This window comes from Mus pahari, chromosome 17 (genome assembly GCF_900095145.1).
Source record: "Mus pahari chromosome 17, PAHARI_EIJ_v1.1, whole genome shotgun sequence".
Taxonomy (NCBI): Eukaryota; Metazoa; Chordata; class Mammalia; order Rodentia; family Muridae; genus Mus; species Mus pahari.
Window position 1 is genome coordinate 60,450,974 of NC_034606.1, and position 18,343 is coordinate 60,469,316.

The 18,343-nt window shown below is 46.0% G+C and overlaps 1 protein-coding gene across 2 annotated transcripts in view; it reads left to right on the forward strand.

Annotated features, from left to right (window-relative positions):
• Positions 1-12,891: 12,891 nt before the first annotated feature.
• The window catches only part of Ano6 (anoctamin 6), a 178,997-nt gene continuing 173,545 nt past the window's right edge, over positions 12,892-18,343 (forward strand). For both annotated transcript variants that reach the window (XM_021216888.1, XM_021216889.1), the window contains exon 1: positions 12,892-13,105. In XM_021216888.1, coding sequence (XP_021072547.1) covers positions 13,033-13,105 — 73 coding nt within the window. In that variant the 5' untranslated portion in view covers positions 12,892-13,032. The remainder of the gene's footprint in view (positions 13,106-18,343) is intronic.

Consider the following 18,343-nt stretch of genomic DNA (forward strand, 5'->3'; position numbering starts at 1 on the left):
AATACAGAGACGAAGCATCACTAAATGCTATGATTTTTCACCGGGTAGAGACATTACGTTCTCAGGCAAACCAAATACACTTCGAATGAAATCAGGAAATAACTAACCACATTTATCAGATGAAGTCCAACTGCTCCAGTGGGTGCCTCTCCCCGCTTCCCACGTGTTTAGCACAATTCCTGATCTGTCATGCCATGCCTTTTCTCATTTTACTAAGAGAATACTGCTCAGCCAGGGGTCATCCAAAGTAGAGGTGGTGAGTGTCCAGAAACTGAGGGACGCCGCTCATCATCCTGCAAATGCATAACACATAGTTACACATATCTAAAGTATTAAAGTTAGCATCCGAATCTAAGCTCATTGAGTCCTGGTCACCTCTGTGTCCCAGGTACACAGCACATGGAAGACCAACCACCATGTCTCGTACACAGACGTTGATGTAAATCGTCTTAGCTGTTTCATTTCCAGGATTTCTTCTCTCCTCCCAACCAAGGAAGAGCCTGGCAAGACAAAGTGAACAGCTTGCCCAAGTTGCTGCAGGTTCTAAGCAGTGTAGTCAAGTGTAGTTTACGTCTTGGGGCCTTCTTGTTTCCAACTTAGGTACTCTGTGTGTAAAGCCACCTGTTGGGGGAAGGAAACAATAGGCTTGAGATACACAGCTTAAACGGGAAAGGGGAAGCTGGGGTTAGAAGCATTTTCCTCTATTTGTGAATGCATGTTGATCCGACAACCTATCAGCAGCGGTAGTCTTTAGCTTGGCTCTTAGAAGGTACAAACTATTTAAAGAGACCCCTCCCACTTTCTTCCCCTGTTGTACAATACAGCTAGAGCCTCAGACACCTGGGGGGGGGGGGCGGGGAGGATGTTGTAAAAGCCTCTCAGATGAATGGCCAGGCTGGCAAATCTTTTGTCTTTGGATGGCAACGAAGAGTCCTAACTGGGCCTCATGGTTTGCCTAACTGATTTGCAAGGCCCTTTGCATTTCCATCCTAAGAATCAGAGAGACCAGGAGCTGCTGACCCTCAGCAAGATAAGGCAGTGCTCCGCAGCAGAGCCAGCCTCACCCCACTGCAGGGCGGGTTCATGGAAGTAGGTTGGTTAGGACTGGCTCACGAAGAATGGAGGTTTCATCCCTACGCCCTCTTCCCTCTCCCGGCAGCTACCCCAGGAATTGTAGCAGCCATCTAAATAGTACTCACTATTTAAGGCCCACGTTTACTGAGGATACTTGTATGTATTTAAGAAGAAGATAATGGGGGGAGTTGGAGAGGTGGCTCAGTGGTTAAGAACACTGGCTGCTCTTTCAGAGGACTTGAATTCAGTTCCCATTGCCCACTAGGCATACATGTGGTGCACAAACATACATGCAGGAGAAACTCCCATACATGTAAAATAAAATTAAAAAAAAAAGCAACAGGTAAGAATATAATGTTCCAGATTGGGGGGGGAATGATCTTTTAACCATTTTCTGTTTTGATTAAGGAAAGCAGTCAGTCTCGTGGATGTCTCCAGATGGCTCTTCAAAAAAAAAAAAAAAAAAAAATGGAAACAGAAGCTGAGATAGAATTCTGTGGTAGAGTGCTTTCATAGTTTCCAGTTCTGGGGCCGGGCGTGGTGGCGCACGTCTTTAATCCCAGCACTCGGGAGGCAGAGGCAGGTGGATTTCTGAGTTCGAGGCCAGCCTGGTCTACAAAGTGAGTTCCAGGACAGCCAGAGCTATACAGAGAAACCCTGTCTCGAAAAACAAAAAAAAACAAAACAAACATAGTTTCCAGTTCTACCCCTAGCATAGCAATCAATAAATCAATCAGTAAATATTCAGACTTGTAACTGATCATTCTTTCATATTTCTATTCAAGATCTACTCACCCCATGTCTTAGTTAGGGGTTCACTGCTGTGAACAGACACCATGACCCAGGCAACTCTTATAAGGACAACATTTGACTGGGCCTGGCTTACAGGTTCAGAGGTTCAGTCCAGTATCATCAAGGTGGGAGCATGGCAGCATCCAGGCAGGCATGGTGCAGGAGGAGCTGAGAGTTCTACATCTCATTCCAAAGGTAAACAGAAGACTAGCTTCCAGGCAGCTAGTCTTAAAGATGAGGGTCTTAAAGCCCATGCCCACAGTGACACACTTCCTCCAACAAGGCCACACCTCCTAATAGTGCCACTCCCTGGGCCAAGCATATCCCAACCACCACACCTCAAATAAAATACTATTCACTTATAGTATGTATGCACATATGTGTTTCCAGGTTTAGACAGTTTCTGCAACACTATTTACCAAATAGTATGCATTTATTACTTCTCTGTAGCTGTCAGAAACAATTTAAAAGAGGAATTGTTTTTTTTTCTGACTCACAATTTCAGGCGCTTCATCTTGGTTGCATGTGTTCCTGCACAGTGACACGGTGTACTGTAAACAGTACACCTGTTGCCTGTCACATCAGTGAAAGCCAGGAATCGAGTCTTTAAGCTGAGCTTTATTCTGGCAATCTAGAAAGCCAGAGTGAAGTCTGTCTTCTAAATTCTTTCCTCATTAGTGGTTTTCTAGAGAATCAGAACAAAAAAACCCAATTAAAGGTTCAGGCTTATCCTTCTGGTCCGGTGGCTCTTACCTCTGAGACTGCCTTCCCATTGTGTGTCTCCCTCTCCAGCAGCAGGGGACGGTTTATAGACCCAAGGTCACTGAGTCTTGTCCACTCTTTGTGTGTTTTGTGTGAAGTGTGTGTGGAGTTAATTCAGAACAAGATTCACCAGCAATCTGTAGTGTAGTGCGCACCGATTCCTCCACACAGAACACACACAAAGGCATTCATGCAACGCTCCTAGCATGGAGTCCCTATCTTACAGGTGGTAGAGAAAGATCTTCACGTGTAGAAGCAGGAAGAAAAGGAAGAGAGAGGCTACTGGGGGGGGGTGCTTCTGCACCCCCTTCATTCAGTCTGATTCCCCAGCCTACAGGGGAGTGCCAGCCATGTTAGAGGGGTATCTTTCTCAGTTCATCTTCTGCAGAAACCCTCAGACACACATGGAGGGGTGCATCAGGGCCCACCCACGTGCTTCAAATCTCAGTTGCACGGATAAGGAAAGCCAAACACAGCCTCTAACTGGCCTGAGATTTCTATGGGGATTATTTAATTATTTTTCTGTCGGCATCTTTTTTTTTTTTTTTTTTTTAAGCTCCTTTTTTTTCTTTTATTATCTTCTGCTTTTTCCTGAAACCTGAAACCACAGTGGTAGATAACACTCTTGGTGGGCGTTAGAAACTATGTGAGCCTGGCTCCTTCTCTTTTCTGCCCTGGATGTACAGGAGAGTTTCCTGTGCCTAAATCTATATCTATGAACATTCCTTTGAGAGACACCATGACCAGGGCAGCTTAATGAAGGGTTTATGCTGGACTGACAGTTCAGAGTGTATTAATCAGAACCCTCTAGGGGAACAGAATGTATATGTGTATACATATATATATATATATGCATATAGGATTTATTAGAGTGACTTACAGGCTGTGTTCCAGATAGTACAACTATGGCTGTTCCTGACAGAAGGGCCAAGATTCTGGTAGTTGTTCAGCCCACAAGGCTGGATAACTCAGTCAGTCTTCAGTATACCTTCGAATCCCCAAGAAGTAGGCTCTAATACCCTTGGAGTGCTGCCTCAGGGTAGATTAACTTACCAGCAAGAGTGAGCAGGCAAGCAGGCAAAAAGCCACCACTTTCGTCCTCCCTGTCCTTTTTCAGAAGCTGCCACCAGAGAGTGAAACCATGATTTAGGATGGGTCTTCCCACCTCAAATGATCCAGTCAAGGAAACCCTCACTGCTGTGTCCAACGGCTTGAGTTTCAGGGGACTCCAGAGGTGGTCAAGTTGACAACCAAGAGTAGCCATCACATGGAGGCATAAGAGCCCATCGCCGTTCCAGTAAGGAAGTGTGGCCGCAGGTGGGTATGCAGCAGGAGCAGCTGAGAGCTCACATTTCAAACAATGAGCAGGAAGCAGATAGGGCAAACTGGCCTGATAGGAGGTTTTAAACCTCAAACCTCACCCTTAGAAATACATTCTCTTCAGCAAAGCCACACCCCTATGCTGCCGTAAACAGTCTCACCAGCTGAGAACCATGTGTAAAAATATCCAAGAATGGGGGGGGGGGCAAGCATATCATTCAAACCACCATAGACAGGATAAAGGGAGCAGAAAGGTATTGGGCATGAGAAAACTTGGGGCCCTGATCAGGTTTAAATGGTGGACTTAGCGTTGGAGTAACTAACACGAGCTAAGGTACATTTTTTTTTTCTGGAATTTGTAAATCTTTGTCAAAAATCTCAAGCTTCCATTTCGTTCTCTTGCCAGTGTGTGGAAGAATGGAGTGGCTGATACAGCAGGCTGGCCTCACCCAGAAGGAAACAAGCAGATGTACAACGGTTGTGGAAAGAGAATGCCGGAGGATACCGGAAGGAGAATACCGGAAGGAGGATGACTGTTCTCACATGCCAAGAACAATGGCTCAGTGTCTGTTTGCAAATCCCAGGCCTTATTTTTGTAGATACGTTCATCCTGAGTTTTAAAGGTTTCCCGTGAGTGACTCTTTTTTGAGTTCTCATTTCTACACACACACCATCCTCCTCTCACCAGCTCTGTCCTTCCCAGAATCCACCTCACACCTGACCAAAACATTCCTCAGGAATCTGTTCATTGAACTCTTTACTGCTCTGTGAAGTCTTGTGATTTCTTCCACAATCATCTCTAGGGAGAAATGTGTAACTGTTGAAAATAATGAATTAAAAAAAAAATCGACATATCACTTAGTGGTTCTTTACAAATGTCTATTTGTAGATTATTCTCGAGAGGTAAACAGGGCCATCTCAGTGGGGCAGGGAAGGGACAGGGTGATCCAGGGGTCAGTAAATGCTCTCGGAAAGGACAGATGAATAAATAGTCCCGATGTGTAGGTGGTAAAGGCTCAACAAACGGGATAAAGGTGCAAAGAGAGCTTAGGCAGTTCTATGAATTGACTATATTTATAAAAATGTACTCCTTCTGAGGTTGGGGCTAACTCAGTTGAAGAACACATGAGAACACAATACCAGGGTTCGATCTCCAGCAGTCAGAAAAACAAACAAACAAACCAACAACAAAAATCTCAACCAAACACACTCCCTCCACTAATTTAAAAAACAAAACAAAAGCGAGGTGTGCTCCCACCCACAATCTCAGCGCTCAAGAGGCAGAGGAAGGAGGAGTGCCCCAAGTTCGAGGCCAGCCTGGCTGTGATCAAAAATAGCAATGACCGTGTAAGCCAGAGTTTTCTAGAGTAGCAACTTATAGACTGAATCTCTGAATCTCTCTCTCTCTCTCTCTCTCTCTCTCTCTATATATATATATATATATATATATATATATATATATATATATGAATTAGAATGACTTACAGGCTGCAGTCCAGCTAATCCAACAATGAATGCCTACCAATAGAAGGTCTAGGAATCCCTGAGGCTGGTTGTCTCAGCTAATCTTTTTTTTTTTTTTTAAGAGTTGTTTATTTATTGTAATGTAAGTACACAATAGCTGTTTTCAGAAACCTCAGAAAAGGACATCAGATCTCATTGTGGATGTTTGTGAGCCACCATGTGGTTGCTGGGATTTGAACTCAGGACCTTTGGAAGAGCATTCAGTGCTCTTAACCACTGAGCCATATCTCCAGTCCCCTTATTTTGTTTTGTTCTGTTTTTTTAAATTTTATGTATATGAGTGCACTGTAGCTGTCTTCAGACACACCAAAAGAGGGCATCTGATGCCCATTACAGATGGTCGTGAGCCACCATGTGGTTGCTGGGAATTGAACTCAGGACCTCTGGAGGGGCAGACAGTGCTCTTAACCGCTCTCCAGCCCTCAGCTTGTCTTTATGAGATGATGGAAGCAGTAGACGCTAATGCCAGTGAAGGGAAAGGACAAGGTAACAAGATGAGAGCAAGCTGGTTAAGAGGCAAAGCTTCCTTCCTCCATGCCCTTATATAGACTTCCGGCAGGAGGCATGGCCTGGATTAGATCTGGATTAGAGGTGTGTCTTCTGGACCCAAGATGTGAATTAGAAGTAGATCTTCCATTCCAAATTAAGCAGAAATCCCTCACAGGTGTGACCCCCACTTTTGAGTTTTAGTTGATTCCAGATGTAGGCAGGTCAACCAAGAATGGCCATCACCATGACCAAGAACGGCTGTTGCCATGGCCAAGAGCGGCCATCACCATGACCGAGAGCAGCCATCACCATGACTTGTTTGTTTGGCAAAGGTACAGAAGCAAGAGTATTTCTGCTTTGGTTCCAGAGGGACAGTCCACGATGTTGGGGGACATATGACAGCAAGCAGGCCAGAGCAGGCTGCTGAAAGATCACATCTTCAACCAACAGGGGAAGCAGAGAGAGTGAGCTGGAAGCAGGAGAGGTTAGACACCCTCAAAGTGTACAACCCCAGTGAGAATTTCACTCCAGCAAGCCCCATCCTTTAGAGGGTCCTAAAACCTCCCTAAAGGACACAGGCATCTGGGGAATCACGTGTTTAGATACCTGAGCTTATGCAGGACATTGCTCACTCAAACCATCACACTGGGCGGCGTAGTGAGCTCCAGGCCAGCAGAAACTAAACAGTGTGATGGCTACAAAAACAAAGGAGAGCAAAACAAAACACATACTGGCCAGTATAATAGAGATCTCCCCAGAGGCTTACAGTTGAGTGACCAACACGGGCCAGGGGAGCAGACTACAGAGCTCTGGGATAAATCCACACGCTTACAGTCGATTGATTTTGAACAAACATGTGAGGAACACACACTGGGAAATGACAATCTCTTGATGAGTGCTATCCGGACAACCGGATATTCATAGGCAGAAGCGATTCGGATCCACATCCCACCTCACATACCAAAATCAACTCAGAATGGTCTGAGTTAAAAGACCCAGGGCTAAGACCTGAATCAGAAAAAAACAGGCAAAAGACCTCAACAGGCATGTGTCAAAAGAAAGTCTACAACTATAACAAGTGTATGAAAAAAATGTAACATTACAAATTAAACATTTTTAAAAAGGCAAGTTAAAACGAGCTGGCATCTTTCAGAATGACTATTGTTTTAAAAAGAGAAGCTTGCCAAGGACGAGGAGAAGACACCTTTACCAGCTTCTGCTTTCCACTAAGGAAAACAGGTGGGTGGTTCCTCAAAAAACTAAAACTACCACGTGACCCAGAAATCGGATGGAATCTGTGTCAGAGAGTACATGCTCCCATGTGTGCATTTAGCACCGGTCATGACAGTCAAGGTAGAATGTCAAAAGCCAAGTGTGGTATCACATGCACACAATCCCAGATGTCCTGAGGAGCAGGAGAATTAGAGGCCAGTTTGTACTTCATAGCAAGTTCAAGCCCAACCTGGGTTATCTAGTGAGATTCCTATCTTAAAAAGCAAAAACAAAAACAAAACAAAACATCTAAGCAAAAAATTTGACCTGAAGATGTAGCATCTACGTAATGTGATTATTGACCTTTAAAAAGATGGAAGCATCATCCAATGTGATATGAATAAACCTGAGGATATTAAATCCTGTAAAACAAGGATTCGTGGGAAGACAAAGATGGCATGATTTTGATTCTCTGAAGAACTGCTGATTGACCGAAACCAGGTCTTGCTGTATCCTAGCCTGATGGAACTCCTGGACCACAGCATCCTAAGTATTGGGACTTCAGGAAACATGGCCATGATAGAATTTAAAAAGGTGTGATGATTTGTATATGCTGGGCCCAGGGTGTGGCACTATTTGAAGGTGTGGCCTTGTTGGAGTGGGTGTGGCCTTGTTGGAGTAAATGTGTTACTGTGGACTTGGGTTTAAGACCCTCATCCTAGCTGCCTGGAAGTCAGGATTCTTCTAGCAGCCTTCAGATGAAGACAGAACTCTCAGCTCCTCCTGCACCATGCCTATCTGGATGCTGCCATGCTCCCTCCTTGATGATAATGGACTGAACCTCTGAACCTGTAAGCCAGCTCCAGTTAAATGTTGCACTATAAGTACTATAAGAATTGCCTTGATCATGGTGTCTGTTCACAGCAGTAAAACCCTAAGACAAAAAGGCAGTCTCACAAAGGCAGAAAATAAAGTGGTGGTGTTTCAGTTACAAGAATAAGATCTATAGATGTACAGTTAGTCACGATGACCACAGTGAAGAATAAGGCACTGCGCAGTGACCAGTACCATTTGGGGACACACACAGACACAGACACACACAGACACACAGACACACAGACACACAGACACACAGACACACAGACACACAGACACACAGACACACACACACACACACACACACACACACACACACAGGCTTTTTTATAAATTACAGGATTTCACTGCGTGCCCCGGCTGGCTTGGCAGCCCCCTGGAGCCTTGAGAACATCGGCACATGCAGTTCTAATGGACCTCTTAATGCCCTAAGTTCTCTTTCCAGTGATTTGTGGAATGAGACAAGTTGAACTGCTTCATGCTGTACATGGACTCTCCTGGAAATTTTCTTCCATTATAGCACCGCTTAAGGAGCTATCAAAAGTCTTGCTTTTTATCCCTCCTGGTAAGTGGTTTCCTTCTATGTTATCAGTAACAGTTAGTTCCAGTACCTTTCAAAGAAGGTGCTCAGCAGAAACTGAGCTAATATGCACTTACTGCTGCTCTAATTAGCAGGTTCTAGCCATCCCATTAGGCCACACCCCCTTTGCTATGCCTCCTGGGAAGATTTGCATTTACTTTGCCTTCTGCCTAGAACATGCCCTGCAGATACTAGTTGCATACATTAATCTTCAGTTTCTCCAGGTCTCCCTAAAATACCGCAATAGATAAGGCAGTTTTGGTGTGCGGAAGCCAGGAAGTAAGCACAACACTATTTAGCCATGGGCTGGCTAAAGCAGACAGGGGAAGAGAACATAAATAACCCTCACTTACGGAGCTTATATTGTCTGCTTTCCACTCTCAAGATTATTGGTTTCTTTGAGCACCTGGGATCACTCCTTGGTTCATGCAGTTTGAGGGTAGAGATTGTAAACTTAGATTAGGCCTGCTAAGTTTCAACGGCATAAGAAAGGCACAAGAGACGGTCCAGTGTGTCCTTAAATCTGGGAATACGGACAGAAATCTAGGCTGCAAACAGAAGGTGCGGTAGTCCCCATGTACACAATTTCCAGGGGTCAGTGGTTGTCCTGTAGCAAATCCCTCTGAATGGAAGCACCCAAACATCCCTGTCTAGGGAGAAGCTCCTTGAAAGTCAGGAAGGAAGCCTCCTCATTCTCAGGAAGTTCCTTAAACTTACAGGATTCTGAAGTCCCGCCCCCAAGGTTATGCAAACATAACAGTGGCTGAAGAGAGATTTCCGAGGTCTGAGCTGCTTGAAGTAAATTCTGACCCGCTGAACTGCATCCAGGTCATTCCTGGAGTGCCAAGGAAGCAGAGCTCTGGGGATGCCTGTGCTGGGTTGGACTTTTCAATGATGCGTCTGCCTTTAAGCCATCAGCATTCCTGTAACATCAAGACACTCACTGGCTCAACATACTGGACTTCAGTGGAGCTGTTCCTTGGTTCTTCATCTTGGTCAAGCAGGTGTTTGCTAATGCCGCTCTAGAAAAAGTCACACAAGAGCTACAAGATAAAAAAATAAATAAATAAATAAAATAAAATAAAATAAAAAAGAAAAGAAAAAAAATGTAAGGGCACTGAAGAGACAGCTCATTGGTTAAGAGCCACAAATCAGGCTGTCCACAACTCCAGGTCCAAAGGGCCTAACGCCCTCTCCTGGTTCCCTGAGGTACTTCACTCAAGTGTACAAATGCACACATAGGCATATACAAATAATTAAAAATAAAGCTAATTTTTAAAAAAACATTAATTAATTATTTTTTTACACCCCATATTTTATTCCCCAAAGCTAAAATATTGTAATGGTTAGAGTTCTTTGTTCAAAGAGCATATAAGGCTCTGTAGCTGTGGAGTCTCCAACTAATTGGTTGATGGTCTGACTAATTGCTTTGGCAAAGGCAGAAGGCGAGCCAGGTATGTCTCTCTGGCTTTTCACAGCAATCCACATGGCTGAGATGACAACCTATGTGTGGGACATTCTTTACTTTTCAGTCTGGGTGACTGAGATACTGGCAATCCAGGTAAGGGACAGCTGCCACCATGCCTCACTATGCCCCTGACCCTTTGCCAGTGCCCAGACTTCCAGGGTGGTCTCAAGTATGCTCAGGAGGATGGCAGATGAAAAATACAGCAGTTGCCCTCTGAGAGCCCATTTCACAGAGACCCAGAAGTGAGAGGACAAGGGATGGCATGTGAGTGGAGGCATTGTCCCATCTGACCTCACTGACAAAATTAGATTTCACAGACAATGTTATTTACAAAGTCAAGGTAGCCTTCTGGGTGGTGGTGGTGGCACACACCTTTAATTCCAGAGTGTGGGAGGCAGAGGCAGGTGGGTCTCTTTGGATTCAAGGCCAGCCTGGTCTACAGACCAAGTTTCAGGACAGTCAGGGCTACACAGAAAAACACTGTCTCAACACCTCCCCACCGCCCAACCCCCACCCCCCAAAAAAAGAAAGGAAGAAAGAAATAAAGAAATTTAAAATGGCAATTGTAGGATTTTAAATTTTTCAGGAGCTTTGGAAAATAGGGGCCTGTGTGAGCGCACTGTTTGGAAGCCCACAGAACTCTCCTTTTTTGGGATAGATAGTAGTTAAAATTGTAGAACAGCATCAGTTCTATATGGAAGGAAAGATGGCTGAACACTGAAGCCAGTGGGACACCAGCATCTGAAGGCTGAGCAGAGAGAGCATCCTGGCTGAAGACAGATGAGTAGGAAAGTATTTGGTCTGTGACCCTGACTTGGAAAAGCTTTGCAAATGCAAATACACTGGCCACATAATGCCGTGAGCATTTTATCTCACAGACTATGCATTACACAGACATTTCCCACCCACCCTAGGATTAAGAGTATGGCTCCAATATAGGACTATTCCTTAGATTATTTTTGCAGCATATATTGATTGATTGAAAAAAATTAATGCAGGAGAAAAAAACTGTAGGAAATGCATTATTGTACCAAATGGAGTGTACTAATAATAGACACACAGCTGGCCTAAGTAAATAATTCAATTTCCTTGTGGCAACAGGCACATCTACACAAAAGACCACAATGCCTCTGTAACACTTATCAAGCAAGACACAAAAGGCATCTCTAAAATCTCTCAAGAATTCCAAGTGACTCACTGAGACTTATTTTAGAATCAAGCCCAAGAATTTTCGAGCTACAAAGTAGCTTTCAGCAGAGTCTTAGGTCGGAAGACCCAGAACTTCTCCATCTGCAGAGAGAACCATGGCAGGTCAGTGATGACACCTGGTGGGCTCTGGAGGCAGTTTCTGAGGTGCTTATAGCAAAGGGGTCACCCCAACACTGGCTCTCTGAGGTTGCAGACAAGATGCTCACCCCTCTGGTGCCCAAGTGAAACAGTGGAGTAACTCCTAGGCGGAGATGAAGAGACCACTGTAAAAACATTTAGTACTGGAAAAGCGCCATGGCTAAATGAAGAAGATGGAAACTCCTGCAACCCACACACCTCTGGAACCTAGAGTTTACTAAGGGCTTCCCTTCCCTTCTCTTACCCCTCCCAGTCTGCCCTGAAGCCCAGTCTTGCTTCAGAGTCCCCTGCTTCAGCCTCTGGAGGGCTGGCATTAGAGGTCATAACTGGCATTCTAGGTCACAGATGGCATTCAAGGCCATAGGGGTCATTGCTAGCATTACTGGTCCCGGTCCTCTCTTTCTCTCTCTCCCTCTCATTGAGTCTCCTCATCTTCTCAAGATCTCCAGGGTTCTGCACTTACTTTTCCTGTTACAAATAGTCTTCTTTGGTAAAAACCCGACCTTAAGGAGCAAGGAGAACGTCTCCTGGACGTTTTCTATAGTTTATACTGTCTTTTAGTGCATATTCGTGGTTAAATTCCTACGCTAATATTGGTCGCAACGTTTTTCCATTCAAGAGAGAACATTAACTATGAGGGTTGGGAGTGTAGGTTGGTGTAGAGTGCTTCCCTGGCACGCCAGGGGTGCACCTGAACTCCTAGCATCTGAGAGGCGAAAGAGGAAAAGGAATATAAAAGAATAAAACACAGTGGATGTAGTAGTGTCGTGTCATTGAACATTGGCTAGGACCGGGCTCAGGAGGCAAATGTTTCTCCAGGGAGCGAGCGACACCCGGGCACTGCAGGGAAGCCACCGTTCACCAGCGTCCTTGCCAGCAGCTGTGCAGACCCAAGGACTCCATACTCCCGCTTTATCTGCGCCCCAGTCCTTGGGTTGTCAGGGCGGCATTCCTTCACTCTCTGCCGTCATTTCCCCCTTTCGTTTCTTTGTCCTTCCTGGCACTATAGTTTCTCATATTGTCCTATTAAAGAGTTTACACGTAGCTATGACGTGTGTTGCGTTCGGCCTAGTCCTGGGGCTTGGAGGGCTGGCTGATTTGCAAAAGCTCATCCCCTGCACCCCCGCGACCACTCCCCGCCAGTGCTCCCTCGGGCGGGGACTCAGGGGCTCTCCGTGCGCACGTGTGTCGTTTCCCCCACACTAAGCGGGCACCTTGCGGCGTCTCCCCAATTCTGCTGATTAGTTTAAAGACCCTCGTGAGCTCCTGAAAGCCGGCCTGCCTCTGCGGTTGCAGCGCTCCCCGCAGGCGTGGCGCGGCTCGCCCAGCATCTGCCACTCCTCCTCCCCCAACCCCCGCCCCAGCCCGACTTCCTCCCGGGCTCCTCGCAGCCGGGGCGGTTTGATCTGGGGCGGGAGCGGCGGCGTCCCTCTGGGCATGCTCAGTCGCAGGCTGAGCAGCTCCTGCTGAAGGAGGGCGCGGGCGGAGCGCAGAGGGGCAGTGCCGAGAGGGCTGAGCGGAGCTTGCGGCCCGAGCCGAGCGGAACCGAGCGGAGCCGAGAGCAGCCGAGCGACGGTCTCGGGGAGACATGCAGATGATGACTAGGAAGGTCCTGCTGAACATGGAGCTGGAGGAGGACGACGATGAGGATGGAGATATTGGTGAGTGCCGGAGCCGGGGCCCGGGTGAGGGGGATCCCGGGCGGACGCCTCTGCGCGGAAGCCGAGGCTCCCAAGCAACTTAGGGTCTTTTTCCTGCGTCCGCTCCGGGCGGTGTTTTGGGGGCCCTTGCTCCCGGGTTCATGACACACCTGAGCCGAATTCTCCGAGGCCACAGGCTGCGCCGCAGCACCAGCCCGCAGAGACACAAACAAAAGGGCTGGAGCCGCGGGCGCGGGGCAGGAACGCGGGGCGACGCCGGGCGGAGGATAGTGGCACACTTCCATCATGCCTCCTGGATGTCAAATGTTCCTTCTCGAGGCCTCCAAACACTTTACAAAGTAAATTTAGGAGTTGGGTGTGGCTTTTCCTTCCTTCCAGGTTTTGCTCACAGACCAATCAAAGGAATTTGGTAACTCCCAGGACTAGATGAACTTGGGAACTCCACGCCGCGATTTAGCCTTGGCCTTTCATTGTGACAGCGGTTTACCAGGCACTTATCTTTGTGGAGAGAGCAAATAGTATTCCTTTTTAAGGAGGGGAGGAAAGTGCGCACAGGTTAGCCTCCCTGGTGCCTCACACTGTCAAGCACAAGTTTCTGATTTCCCAGAGTTGAGCAAGTTAAGGCACTGCACCTGGCGGCTGCTGGGTAAAGGATGTAGGATGCTCCTGTCTCATGAGACTGAACAGTTAAAGTGACCGTTTACATAAAATACCACCGACGGGAGCAGCGTTAGAAAGTTACACTCATAGTAGCAGTTTCTTAGGGAAATATTCTTGTCTGCCCTCGTGAGGAACTCAAGTGAGATCCAGCTGGAATAGAAATTGACAGAAGCAAGAGGCTCTGAGTGTAAGCCCTTGCTGCCATCAGATTTCAATTTAGAAGGAAAATCTAATTTGGTCTAGCCTCTGTTACATGATAGGCATCATGGGTTGTCTTCAGACCCTGCCAGTAAGCTGGCTCTGCTTTTACTGATCCATGAAATTCATGCTTGTTCCATGAAGTAAAACAGCCCATGTAGTTAACTACCTCTGCTTCTTCTTACCGTAGCAGCCAGTATTTAGATTAATACTTTAGATAGCAGACAGCCTGTTTTGACAGGCAACAAACATTTAAGTAGGATCTGGCAATTTTTGGTTTTCCTTTATTGAATTATGAATTTCATGTGGATCATAGTTATTTTTGTATCAGACTTTTTACCAAGCCTATGAACCTTTATGTTACAACAGAATTATAAGCCTTCTTGAAGGTTTCTGAAGTAGGTTGATAGACTTTTTTTTTTTTTTTTAAGATTTATTTATTTATTTATTATATGTAAGTACACTGTAGCTGTCTTCAGACACTCCAGAAGAGGGAGTCAGATCTCCTTACGGATGGTTGTAAGCCACCATGTGGTTGCTGGGATTTGAACTCAGGACCTTCAGAAGAGCAGTCAGGTGCTCTTACCCACTGAGCCAACTCACCAGACCAGGTTGATAGACTTTTATGAAGTAATTCTAATTTCCAACAGCGGGAGAGGAGGCGCTGGTGAAATGAAGATTGTAATCAAAACCTCTGCCTCCAATCTTGTAGTGTTAAAGCTCTTGATTAATATCTCTCTTCAGGACTTGTCATCAGAGGGATAGTTGTATAGCTGTTTAAAGCATAATCGGGTTCGATGTTAATTTCTGTTCAGTTTTGCTTAGCTTTAAAATTCAGAGCAGGAAAGTTACTTTGACACAAGGCCCCAACGTCATCCAAGGCAAATCTCAAACAACGAAAGTAAAGCATTTTAAGTAGAAGATGGTATCACGGAGGTGTTCTGCCCACGTGCGTGAAGCCGAGCCTTCTGGGAGACTGGGTTGTCGGGCTTTATAAACAGTTACTTCAGGTTGTTGCTCGGTACTTAGAGAACTCAGGTGGTTGTCGGATACTTAGGTGCTGCTTGAGGTGCGGTAGTAGCCTCCTTGCGTGGCATGAACCCACCATGGAGAATTGAAAAATGCTATATTTCCCATGGCGTCTTCCTTGTTTGCTTAAGTCATGACCATCGGAAGTAACCCAAAAGGTGCAGCGATGAATGAACCCAGGGGGCACAGGTTTTTCTTTTTTTAAAAAAAACTTGCTCAATTTTACCAAGGAGCCACAGAAATCCCGTGTAGGCAGCAGTTGCAGAAGTGCCCTAGTGGAGATGGCTGTAACTGCAAGTCCCGGAAATGCAGAGAGTGGTCTGTCCTTGGCAGCTTTTGTCTCCACACTTTCCACCTCCAGTTAGTCGGTTGATTCAGCGTCACTTCGTCACTTCCGCTTGATTTAAAAACGTGATATAGGACAGGTGAGATGACTCAGTGGGTAAAGGCACCCGCTACCAAGCTCCAGGACGTGAATTCAATCCCCCTGACCCACATGATGAAGGAGAGATTATACCTCCACGTGTTCTCTGACCTTCATTTCTGCTTTGGTTCTCTTGTCCTCCCACCCCAACCCCACCCTCTTAAAAAAGGGATAGCAGCAGCTTTCATGGCAGAATGTAGATGCTTTTGGTTAATATATTTCTTCAGTGTATCTCACTCCTCTGTAGTTTGTATAATACTATACAAAACTATAGTTTGTACGATAGGTTTAAAAAGGCTTATCTTGGATGGATTATCTGTGGCTCAAACTCTGCTAAGGGAAAACGGTTCTAGGCCTGGGAGCTCTGAGGAAGAACTCTGGGTTCAGCTGGATTCGTTTGAAAGCTCTCGGTTTGCTGTCTGTTTCTGGTAGTTGACTTGGTAGTTTCTCATACGGATTGTCTGTCACTTGGGAAATGGACTGAGGCCATGTTACATGATGGTCCAGCCATTTCTCTGTCCTCTTTCAATGTGGCAGTCTCAGGAAGACTTATCTACCCATGTAAACTATTCCTGTCTTCCCATCATCCCCTAGTCTAGTCCTGGCCTGTTGGGCCTCATGAACAGTGGCCAATCAGCCCTTCTGGGCCAAGTGCAGGAGGCCGTGTGGGAGCCGGGGCAAGGCACATTCCTGTCCGAGGATGGGGATCCCTTGAAAAATGAAAAGTCCCTTTTAGAGGGTGGCTTTATTGAAGTGTATGCAGAACTATGGGAGGATGGCATGAAAGGGAACTTTCTAGAAGAGGTGGTTAGGCTGTGGAAAGCCTGGCCCTTGCAGGGTAGAGATGCCAGGCTGGAAGGATATGGAGGGACTATCCTGTGAAGAATCCTCCAGACATTTTAAAGAACTTGAGCTATCTATAACTTGGGAGCCCCAGGAAGATGTCTTGGAAAGATCAGATCTGTGTCTGGTAGCCTGCTGAGAAGTGAGGTGGAGGGAGACTTTAAACCCTACCAGGAGTTGGGTTTAGAAGTGGCTGCAGTGACCTAGGTTTAAGGGGTGTGTCCCGGATCTTACAGAAGGAGGAGCATCTTTAAGCATCCCATTTCTAGCTGTCCTGCATAGTGTAAGTCCGCCTCTTGAGCTGAATGGTAGGAAGGATGGGTGGGGCGGGGCGGGGTGGGGTGGTGGTGTCCTCTGTGAAGTCATACTTTTCTTGGCGGCTTTGGCTCAGGCCATTGCCTTCAGCCTCAATTCCTCTCTCCCTGTGAGTCATCCTCCTTCCAAGCCTGTTGGAAACTCCTGTAGGTAGTGTGATAACTGCATCTCTAAGGGACTCCAGTGCATTCTCACACCCCTTGTTTCTATCTTGTACTTAGCCTTTGTTTATTTGTTCTGCTCTTGTGTTTCATGACCTTTACTCTTATTATCTCTCTAGCACGGCATGTATATATGTGTGTGTGTATGTATATATGTGTGTGTTATTATTTATTATGTTATCGTATATGTGTGTTATTTACTTATCTTTATTTTATCATTTTGGAGACACAGTCTCTTATAGGCAGGCTATAGGCAGGCTGTCTCTTTGGACTCTTTATATAGCTGAGGCTGGCTCTGAACTCCCGATTCTCCTGCCTCTGCCTCCTGAGTGTAGCGACTCCAGGCCTGGGCCACCGCACCTGAATGACTCACTCCTGAGATAATTTGGACCTAACACTTAACGGTTTTACAGCTTTGTAAAAAATCTCTTCTGTGTTATCTGAAGACTACATACTCCTAGTTCTTCTGCTTCATTGCACACTTTATCGCCCTAATCATTTACTACTGCTGTAATCAAGGGGTGTGTCGAGAGAAATCCTGGTACGGAAGTGGTACCGAGGAGAAAGCTTGGAGCCTTGCCAGGCTAGCTGTAGAGCGGTGTGGGCAGCAGAGCCATCCAGGAGGACTGGGAAGGCAGATGATGGGGCTGTGGTTCCTAAAGGCGCAATGGGTTAACCCCCAAATGAACCCAGTACTGCTACCCCCAGCTTATGTATTATATGTTACATTCATGTGTGTATATGTGTATGTGTGTGCATACATGCATTTTTTTTAACAAAAGAATGAGAATTTTTAAAAAACCAAACAAACTGGGATCAAAGTCTTTTCTGGCCTAGCCTTGCTTAGTTCCACATGCTGTCATGTCTCGCCATCCACATTCTAATTTCTGAGTCAAATCGCAGCTTTCCAAAATGTCCCCTAGCCTTTCTCAACTCTTTGGCAACCTCACTGTTCTGCATGTGACAAATGAGCCCTCAGAGAATTATTCTGAAAGAGCGGGTGGGGGCAGGGCTGCCACCGTGGCATGTGGGGCTGGTTTCCTTTTCCCCTTTAGAAGCCAAGAAATTTGGATCTAACACACCCGGAGATCTCTCCATTATGGGTATGGTTTTAATTCTGAGGTGTGTGAGAGGTAATCCAGTATTATTAGGAATTGCCTGATATGTGCCCATGGTAAAGGATGGTATTGAACTCTGGTGGTGGTGTTTGTAGCGCACTAGACTGAAATGAGTGTCTTTTAGTAAAAGTTTTCCTCTCGCATTACCAGGACCTCTTGACCAACAGCTGTGGTCTCACTGTGAGATGCTTCCTGTTCCTCATCCTGATGCTTTTCACATAGTAGGCGTTTTAGGAAAGCATTTGTTATAGGGCTGATTTAGGTTTTCATTTCATATGATTTAATCTGAGTGGTCCAGTTTAGACAGGACATTCAGGCCTGGGTCCGTGGGAAAAGAGCCGAGTTTTAGAACAAGGAAATGCCTCTAACTACCTTCATCCAAGGCAATGTGCTTCTGGACTGATCCGGAAATGTTAAGATGGAGAATGTGGGGATTTAATACAGCCAAATGATCACATTGTGCTCTTATGGCCATTGTTAGGGAACCCCA